The sequence below is a fragment of the Cervus elaphus genome, chromosome 4 (genome assembly GCF_910594005.1).
Source record: "Cervus elaphus chromosome 4, mCerEla1.1, whole genome shotgun sequence".
In the NCBI taxonomy this organism is placed as follows: domain Eukaryota; kingdom Metazoa; phylum Chordata; class Mammalia; order Artiodactyla; family Cervidae; genus Cervus; species Cervus elaphus.
The window spans coordinates 34,916,131-34,925,776 of NC_057818.1; the positions used below are offsets into that span (position 1 = coordinate 34,916,131).

At 50.1% G+C, this 9,646-nt stretch overlaps 1 protein-coding gene across 1 annotated transcript; it reads left to right on the forward strand.

Annotated features, from left to right (window-relative positions):
* The first annotated feature begins 969 nt into the window (after positions 1-969).
* Positions 970-3,703, forward strand: LOC122691795. Its single transcript, XM_043898646.1, has 2 exons — positions 970-1,340; positions 2,137-3,703. Exons 1-2 carry the CDS (start codon positions 1,017-1,019, stop codon positions 3,247-3,249), a joined length of 1,437 nt encoding a protein of 478 aa, XP_043754581.1. The 5' UTR covers positions 970-1,016; the 3' UTR covers positions 3,250-3,703.
* Positions 3,704-9,646: the final 5,943 nt, after the last annotated feature.

A 9,646-nucleotide genomic window follows, 5' to 3' on the forward strand; every position in this document is an offset into this window, starting at 1 on the left:
AGCCAGCTCGTGCAGGCCACCGCACCTTCCACCAGGCCCTCCAGACAGTGAGCCACCGAGGTCAGGCTCCCATCTGCCTCGGAAGCTACACCCCTCCCCGTCCCTGCTCCAGGCCAGTGTGGAAGGACATGGGCCACCGGCGGTACTGCCCCAAGCACCACAAGAGAGCCTTGAAAGGACCCAGGGTCTGAGAAGTCAGGAAGCAGTACACAGGTTGCCCCCTCCTAGGAACTCACACCCCTTAGGAAAGGTCCTGATGCCAAGAAGCCGGGAGATATTTAGTCCAGCAGTTCCCAGATGCATTTGGCCACAGGAAATATTCACTCATGGGAGATTGATTAAGAACCTCAGATAAGTGCTCTTCCGTGGAGCACACTTTGAGAAATGCAGACCCATGTGGAAGGAAGGAGTGAGTCACCGAGTGACTGAATGAATGAGTGAATCATCACTGAATTAAGAAGTAGGTGAATGGAAGGAAGGAAAGAAAGGGGGAGGGAAGAAGGGAGGAGAGGGAAGGAGGGAAGGGATAAAGGCTAGATGAGAGAGCGCATAGGTGATTGGTCCATCTCAACGCCTTCAAAAACCTGTGCCTGATTCAACCTCTGGGTCTAAGTAGTTTATGTGGGAGGTGATCCCAGGAAGTACAGTGAAGGAACCGGGAACTAAGACAAGGGAGGGAGCCGAATCAACAGAGACAAACTTATGAGCAGGTTGTCGCTGTGGACAACTGGGGTGGTCCCACGGGGGACACTCTCAGAGACAGGGTAGAACACACCTCAGAACCATCCCACCCATGGCAGGATGCCAGGGTTTGCACACACAAAGCCTCCTTGCTTGGCCGCAGCCTTGGCCAGCTCCAGGATGAGGAGTAGCGACAGACCGCAGAAGGTCCCGCTTTCTCTTTTGCTAACACAACTTCCTCCTCGGCTTCCTGATTGAGCTGTGGGGCGGGACAGAGACGGGCCGGCCTAGGCGGCCACGGGACTCTGGTCTGCATCCAGCCCCTCACAGCCGCCATGAGCTGGCCCCGGGCCCCTGGCCCCAACGAGGACTCTCTTGAGACCCTCCTTGAAGACCTCATCAGTTTCTACCTGGAGGGGGCAGGAGAGGGCCAGCTCGGGGTCTGCAGGCAAGCCACTCTCACCAGCAGGGCCCAGCAGCTCCTGGACACAGGGCCCCCTCTTCAGCTCTACCTGCCTGAGGAGGTGGCCCCTAACTCGGGGGCTCCCTGCTCTGCCCACCATATCAACCACAAACTGGTGCGGGCGCTGGAGTTCCTGGAATTGGTCTCTATCCACCTGCTCCTGTTTCCCTGGAGGAAGGAAATCAGGTCCCTGAAGGTAGGTGTCGCCACTACCCTGGGAGAGAGGGTCTTGGGGAGGGGCCAGGGCCCTGCCTCGGGGTGGGGGAGGAAACAATGTGTCTGTCATGCCCACTGACTTTGGTCCCATTTTACAGTTGGAGAAACTGAGGGCTAAAGAATTTAATACAACTGATCTGTAGTCTGAGTCGCTTCAGTTGTGACCAACTCTTTTCCATCCTACGGCCCTTAGCCCACCAGCCTTCTCTGTCCATGGGATTCTCCAGGCAAGGATACTTGGTTGGAGAGTCGTTTGCCATTTCCTTCTCCAGGGGATCTTCCCAACCCAGGGATCGAACCTGAGTCTCTGATGTCTCCTGCATTGGCAGGAAGGTTCTTTGCCACTAGTGCCACCTGGAAACTGATCTGTGGTCACCAGCTAATACACAGCCCAGACTCAGACAGTGCCACTCTGAACCACTAGGCTCTACCGCTTCTCTAAAGAACAGGCCATGAGGAGGTCACAGGAAACCAGGGAGTGGCCTTGGCTGTGGAAAGCCACTGGAAAGCTTTCATCGCTTCTGGCTCCAGGCCAGAGCACAGGCTGGCTCGTTCTTCTGCTGTGTGACTTGAGACAAAAGTCCTGCCTCTGAGCCTCAGTGTGTCGTTCTGTAAAATGGGACAGGGGTGACATGCCTGTGGGCCAGGTTTCCTTGTGGCCCCATGCCCTGGCCCTCCTGCTTCTCGGGAGCCTCCGGGCCAGTCTTTGGTCTTTCCCCTCACAGCCGCTCTGCTCTTACGTGTCCCACCCTAACGAGCACCCCTGTTTGTTCCAGACGTACACAGGGAGCTTTGCCTACTGGGTGCGGCCTGCGCTTTCAGAACACACGCTGCACACCCTCCTGGGCCGGCTGGGCTACATGGCCACCTCCGAGGTCGAGTTTTCCCTGGTCCAGCCTCTCAGCAAGGAGGACACCAAACAGATGGTGTTTGAGATCTTCCTGACGAGAGTCGCGTGTGAGGCCGTTCTCAGGACCCCGGGCAGGCAGCTCCTCGGGCCGGGCAGAGAGAGGGTGGCCGTGCCCCACCATAGGCCTGGCTCAGAGATGGGGCTGCAGGAGACCCCGTGGGAGGCCCAGCTTGGCCCAGATCCCTCAGCAGGGGTGGGAACTGAGAGCGTCCTGGCCGAACGCCCTGATGCTCAGTGCTGCCTGCCTGTGGCTTTGAACCTGCCTGAGGTCTCGACAGCCCCCCATGGACTCCTGACTGGCCCCCTGGTCCCCTCGGGCCCCCTGCACTGTGCCAGCACATGCTCCGACAGTGAGGAGTTCCTGACTTGCTACAGCGACCTCGCACTGCACCAGACACCCTTGCTCCCCTGGGACCAGCCCTGGAGCAGCCTGGAAGGGAAGCAACTCCAGGGCCCAGGCCCCGGGCCTGGCCCAGCTCCGGGGGAGGTGGCCGCTGCCTCAGGTAGCAGTGGTGAGCAGCCCTGGGTCCCCGACAGGGCTTCTGAGTGTATAGGGGCCACCATCCCCAGCCAGCTCCGCCAGAGGCCCGGGTCCTATCTGTCAGAGAATTCCTTGGCCCCAAAGCCAAATGCTCTGCCAGATTCAGCTGCCCTCGGCATGGACACTGAGCCTCCAAGCGCTTCCTTGGAGATGGACAAGCTCTGTGAGCACCTCACCCACCTCCTCAGAACCTCAACTCCAGCGGGCTATCTGGGGGACGCCCCTGGCCCCAGTGTTGAGGAGGAGGGACAGTCGGAGCTTCTCGTGGGGCCAGAGCCAGCCAGCGAAGGCGGCAGCCCAGACGGTAGAGTTGCTCTGCTCTGGAGGTCTCCGCAGGCCCCCACTTCATGTACAAGAGCCCCCAGTGCTCACTACATCCCCCTTAAAGGGCTGGAGGAGCCAGTTCCCACATGGGGCTCCTACACGGACCACAGCTGAGCATGTCACTCCGAGGGAACAGGGGCGGACTCCCTAAGCCAACCGCTCTTCCAGGAAGATGACATTTGAAGAAATGATGGGTCTGGGACCACAGTGGGGACACCAGCCAAATCCCCAGCATGTCAGCCGCGGGGACCAGTCTGCTCATCCCAGCCAGCCCTGCCACCTACAGACTGTGTGACTCTGGGCCACTCCCCACACCTCTCTGAGCCATGCTTCCTTGTCTGTAAAGTGGGGGTGATGTCAGATCTGCCTCACAGGGAGCTGAGATGGGTTAGGAGGTGTGTGCACACTGCCAATCTCAGGAGTGGGGGCACTTCCTGTCCCCTTCACATCCCAGCTCAGCGTGTGACCTTGGGAGCACCATCACCCTGCATCTGAATGGCAGCCTCCCTTGGCATCCTTCAGGCACCTGTCACAGGGCAGATTACACAACAGCTGTGTAGACAAGCAGACGTGTAATCCGCCATCCATCTGTTCAGGGTCGTCTTGTCTGCCTCCCTCTTCTCTCAGCTAACTTCTGGTTGACAGAGAGCAAGGCCACAGTTGGGAGCCCAGGGTGAGCTCACGGGCCTGCTCTGCATCCAGGGTTGGGGGCTCCATCACCCAGGCTGCATGGAGTGAGGGTGCCCCTCCACCAGCCTTTCCTGCCCCCACATATGCATGCATCCATGCACACAAGTGGGTGCACCCAGGCACGTGTACACACATGCACACGGGCATTCCTCACGGCGGCCCAAGAGAGAGTGGTCTCCCTCTCCAGCCGAGAGCCTCTCTATGGAGTGGCAGGTGGCACCCACCCAGGACCTGCCCCTCGGCTTTGCTTTTGTCCAGTGGGGAGGATGACGCCTACCCCTGAGAGTGGTGTTGAACAGTAAAGTTTACTAATAAAGGGGGTGGGAAAGCCCCTTCTGGGGCTCCCCAAGTGGCTCAGTAGTAAAGAATCTGCCTGCCAATGAGGAAATGTGAGTTCAATCCCTGGGTCAGGAAGATCCCCTGGAAGAGGGCATGACAACCAGTCCAGTATTCTTGGCTGGAGAACCCCACAGACAGAGGTGCCTGGAGGGCCACAGTCCATGGGGATCACATAGAGTCGAACACAACTAAGTGACTGACCGTACCTGCAAAGGCCCCTTCTGGGTATACAGCAGGTGCTTAGTAAATGTTGGTGCCTGCCTTGTTGTCCCCAGAGCTGAGCATATGACTCTACCATTTTCAGTCCCAAAATCAAGGGGGACCACAGGAAGATTTAAGGAACACTGGCCCCACCTCCCTCCCAACCCGACAGCTGGTAAGGCCCTACACATACTTTGAAACAAATCAGAAAGCAGTCTGCACTGGGAAGAGAGAGGCATACTGGTCAGGCATCCATCCATCCATCCTTCCTCCAAGCCACTCGTGCCAATTACTCCGCACAGCACCCAGCCATCAACACCCAAACTGGTGAACTGTCAGTGTCTGGAGCCAGTGGAGGTGGGAGTGGTGGTTTTAGAGCAGACCCCAGCCAGCCTCCGTCCTAGGGAAGAACATCGGGACCAGGCTGGGAACAGGCTGGGCTGGACACAAAGAGGGTCAGGAACCTCAGGAGAAAGGATGAGGAGGGAGCGGGGATGGACCTGGGAACCATAGTCACCAGGGCACCCAGTCCTGGGTCTGATTCACAGCCCTGTCCATTCTCTATTCATTATTTTCTGATTATTAACATAATGAATAGGCTCAGTCCCAAAGCACAATAGAACTTCTTCTACTCTCTCCCCAGGCCCCTGCCCCCAGTGTTCCCCACTTACTGGAAAGCTGAAGCCTAAGGTAGACATCCTTCTTGATTTCTCTCTTTCTCACATCCTTCATCCAACGATAGTTCTGTCACAACAAGAACCAAATCTGACCATGTCCCTCCTCCTTCCACAGAAGGCTGAGCCCCTGACTGAACTACCAGGCCTCTCACTCAGATCCCTGGAGGACACCAGCCCCTTCCCTGGTCTCCCGGCCTCCACCCTCATCCCCTGCAGTCAGCTCCTCCAGCTGCTGAGGATTCTGTTAAAACCTAGATTCCATCATGACTCTCTGGTGTTCCACTCCTTCCTGGGGCTCCCAAGGCCATACCAAGCCCCATCAGCAGGGCACGTCCTACCCTTCAGACATGCTCTCATGCCCCCTTCCCCACAAGCCCCCTGCAGCCGAGCTACCCAGACTTCTTCTGGGCTCTTTTTTTTTTTTTTTTGGGGGGGGGCTCTTGAATAAGCTAAACCCACCCCTACCTCACAGCCTCTGTGAAGACTGTTCCCTCTGCGCTCTCCCCATTGCACGTTAATCCCCATCTTCTCTTTCTTGTTAGTCACATCTCACCTTATACGTCACCTTCTCACAAAGGCCTTCCCTGGCCACAGATCACATCAGCTTAGTTCAGTTTTCTGCACAAAGATATCTTCAGTGTATTTATTCATTTTCCCTTTCATGCACTAGGATATAAACTCCATGAGGGAGACGCTTGTCTCATTCACCAGTGTTTCCAAGTCTCCAACAAATGAAACCATCAAATGGGTAGAAAACACAGAGAAGACAGATGAATGTGAAAACAAAAGCAAAAATGACCATAATTTCCACCGTTTGGAGACACCCAACATTATGTTGTGGATGCAGTTCCTTTCAGTCTGTTTTTCTACACATATGTGTATTAAAACTGGGGGATTATAATGTTTATAGTATTGTGTTCTGTTTTCATTTCCCATGAAAGGAGTCATTTTAAGCTCATTTTAGACTTGGGAAAAAGTTGCAAAATAGCACAAAGAATTTCCTCCTCTTCCTCACCTGGTTGCCCCTGAAACTGTCATCGTACATAACCACAGTATGATCATCAAGAACAGGAAACTGATATTGATACAATTATTGTCAAACTATGTTGTTGTTTAGTCACTAAGTCATGTCCAACTCTTTTGCGACTCCCTGGACTATAGACAGCCAGGCTCTTCTGTCCATGGAATTTTCTAGGCAAGAATACTGGAGTGAGTTACCATTTCCTTCTCCAGGGGATGTTCCCAACCGAGGAACTGAACCCACGTCTCCTGCATTGGCAGATGGATTCTTTACCACTGAGCCAAACTCTATTTAAATTATACCAGTTTTTCCATTAATATTCTTCTCTACTCCAGGATCCTCTCCAGGATCCCACATGACATTTGTGAGTTTTCATCCCCTCCAATCTGTAATAGTTTCTCAGTCTTTTTCTTCTCTTTGATGATCTTATGCTTTTGATCAGAACTGAATACCATTCAGTTATTTTGTTGAGTGTCCCTCAGTTTGAGTTTGTCTGGTGTGTTTTTATGGCTGGAATGAGGTTAGACATTTTGGGCAGGAATACCACCATTTAAAAAAAAAAAAGGCTGCTGTGTCCTCAGTGCATCTTATCAAAGGATGTATGATGTCTATGGATGTCCATGGATCTTGTTACTGGTGATATTTACCTGCTCATCCCTGGAATAAACCACTACAATCTCTGGTTCCTTGTATTAGAGAATGATGTTTAGAGACCAAGATCTAAGTGCCAGGTCTACACAATGTTACTGGGTGTCACTCCTTCTAAGCCCACTCACAGGACAGAGTTAGGAAACACACGTATGTATACTAACCCACACATATGCACACATAGCTATATTTCCATATCTAGCTATATATAATTTTAAAATGATGAGTTCACACTGAGACCTCTGATTCTAATCCAGTACCACAGGGTTTATTCTACCCTTCCTCTTATTTATAACTTCTTTCTCTAACAGTGAGAAACACATCTCTCATAATCTACAGATTATTTACTTATTTGTTTTAGTCTATTAGATTGAGTCTACTAAATAGATCCTAGTATAGTTTCAGAATTGCTAAATATATCCTTATGAGAAATACTTTTAATAACTGTATTTCAGCACTTACGTGAAGTAACGTTTACCTTTACTCTTCTCGTGTCCAATCTAGATAGTTTTCCAGGGTTACTTCAGTTAGTTCTTCCCAGCACCTTCGATGTGGTCATGACTCGCCGGTGCTTCACCTGTGTTTGCATTCCATCTTCTGTTCCCCCTATATCTTAGTCAACTGTTTATTTGGGGTGGGGGGTGGTATGTGAGACATTACTATGGTTCTAAAAGTCAGAGTTACCCAAAATGATATATTCACTGAGTACATCCCCCTCTCATCCCAGTAACCCTGAACCCATTCAATTTTCCTTCTTTCCAGCCTTTTCCCACCAATCTGATTATTTTCTGGATTATATTTCCTGTACTCCCTATACATCTGTGTATTTTTCTTAGGCTAGGATACTCTAGGTACTCATTTGGACATTACTTACCTGAACAGTATGTCCTGGAAATCTGTATCACATCTGTTCAGAGAAATCCTTCTCATTCTATTTCACAGCTGCACACTACTCCACTGTATGGATGTACCATGGTTTATTTAACCACTCCCTTATATATGAGTCTTTAGGTTGTTTTCAATATTCTGCAGTTACAAACAATGTTGCAGTAAATAACCTTGTGCATATCTAGTTTCACATCCTAGAAGTAGGGTTGCTGGATCACAATCAAAATGTATATACATATGTAGTTTGTCAGGTGTTGTCAAAATTTCCCTCTAGAAGGGTTGTACAAACTTGCACACTCACCAGTAATGTATAAGAGTGTTTCCCCAGCCTCAATAATAGAACGTGTTGAGATGTGTGTCTATTTTTTTTTCTGCCAGTCTAGTAAGTATCTCGGTATTCTTTTAATTGCTGTCTTAGTCTGTTCAGGCTGCTACAACAAAATACCAGAGGCTGAGGGCCTTATAAACAGCAGACATTTAAATCTCAGGGTTCTGGAGGCTGGAAGCCCAGGATCACGGTGCCAGCATGGTTGGGTTCTGGTGAAGGTCTTCTTCCAGACTGCAGATTGCCTATGTCCCTCTGTTCCCTCATATGGTGGAAGGGGCTTGGGACCTCTGTGGGGGTCTCTTACCAGAGCACTAATCCCAACTGAGAGGGGTCCACCTTCATGACTTAATCATCCTGCTCCTATAGTCCCTCTTCCTCACACCATCACCTTAGACATTAGGTTTTCAACATATGAATTTGGGGGAGACACGGTTAGACCATAGCATCTGTATTTCTCTAATTGAGTGAATTTGAGTATTTATCTTTCAGTGCCATTTTAATATCTTTTTTTGTAAATTGTTTGGATAGTTTTCTCATTTTTCTATTGGAGTTTTGGTTGTCTATTTTTAAGAATTCTTCAAGAATATTAATCCTTTGTGATACATGTTTTGAATATCTTCTCCCATGTCGTCAGATGTCTTTTGACTTTGTTTCCTCATGGCTTTTGTCATATACATTTTTAAGCCAGATTTATCAGTCTTATTATTCCTGGATTTGGAATCATAGTTACAAAGTTCTACTACCTTGAGGTTTCAAAGAATTCATTCTTATAGTATGTGCATGGTTTCATTTTTTACATATAGATCCCTAAACCACCTGGAGTTTATTCTTGGGTATGGTGTGAGATATGAGTCTATTTTTATCTTTTTACAAATGATGACTCAGTCATCTCAGCACTGTTTATGTAAAAATCCATCTTTACCCCCAATAATCATTGAGATGGCACCTTTATCATGTACTTACATCTACTTCTGGGCTTTCTAGTCTATCCCACAGGTCTATTCATGCACCAGTACCACACTGTTTTAATTATAGACATTTTATGTTTCAACATCTAGGTCCCCAAAGGTAAGATTTATTTAAAACTTAGCACTCGCCCATCCATGCTCTGGGCCCCTGCCTCACATCAGGCCAGTTATCCTCATAACACTAGAAGTGAGCAACGCTCCCATTTGACAGATAAGATAAACCAACACTCACAAGAGATTCAGTGATGCGTCAGGTTTTCATGGGAATTCCTGGATGTCCGCTTCTAGAAAACCTGAAGCTACCAGAAGTGGTCCCCAAAGTGTGCTTCCTGACCAGCAGCCTCATTATCACCTATATAGCCATTAGAAAATAAATTCTCAGGCATATCCCAGATCTGCTGTACTAGAAACTCTGGGGGTAGGCCCTGCAGACCATGCCTTAACATGCCCATCAGAGGATTCAGATGGCCTAAAGAGAACCAGAAGCTACAGCATCTCAAAGGGTCCAGAAGTGGGAGTCATCAGCAGCTGCAGACACCCTAAAACAGTGCTTACCAACATGCGTTCCAAGGAACACTCACTCACCTGGAAGTTAATAACCCCCTAAACGACAGGTTCTACTGTCAAGAGTCTGAGAGTCCCTGGCTAAAGCAAATTTCAGAAGGCATTTTCATTGCAGGACTTCCTGACTTTACCTAGGCTAACATACTTTGTGCAGCTCAGAGAGAATACCCAGGTGGTGGATCCCAAA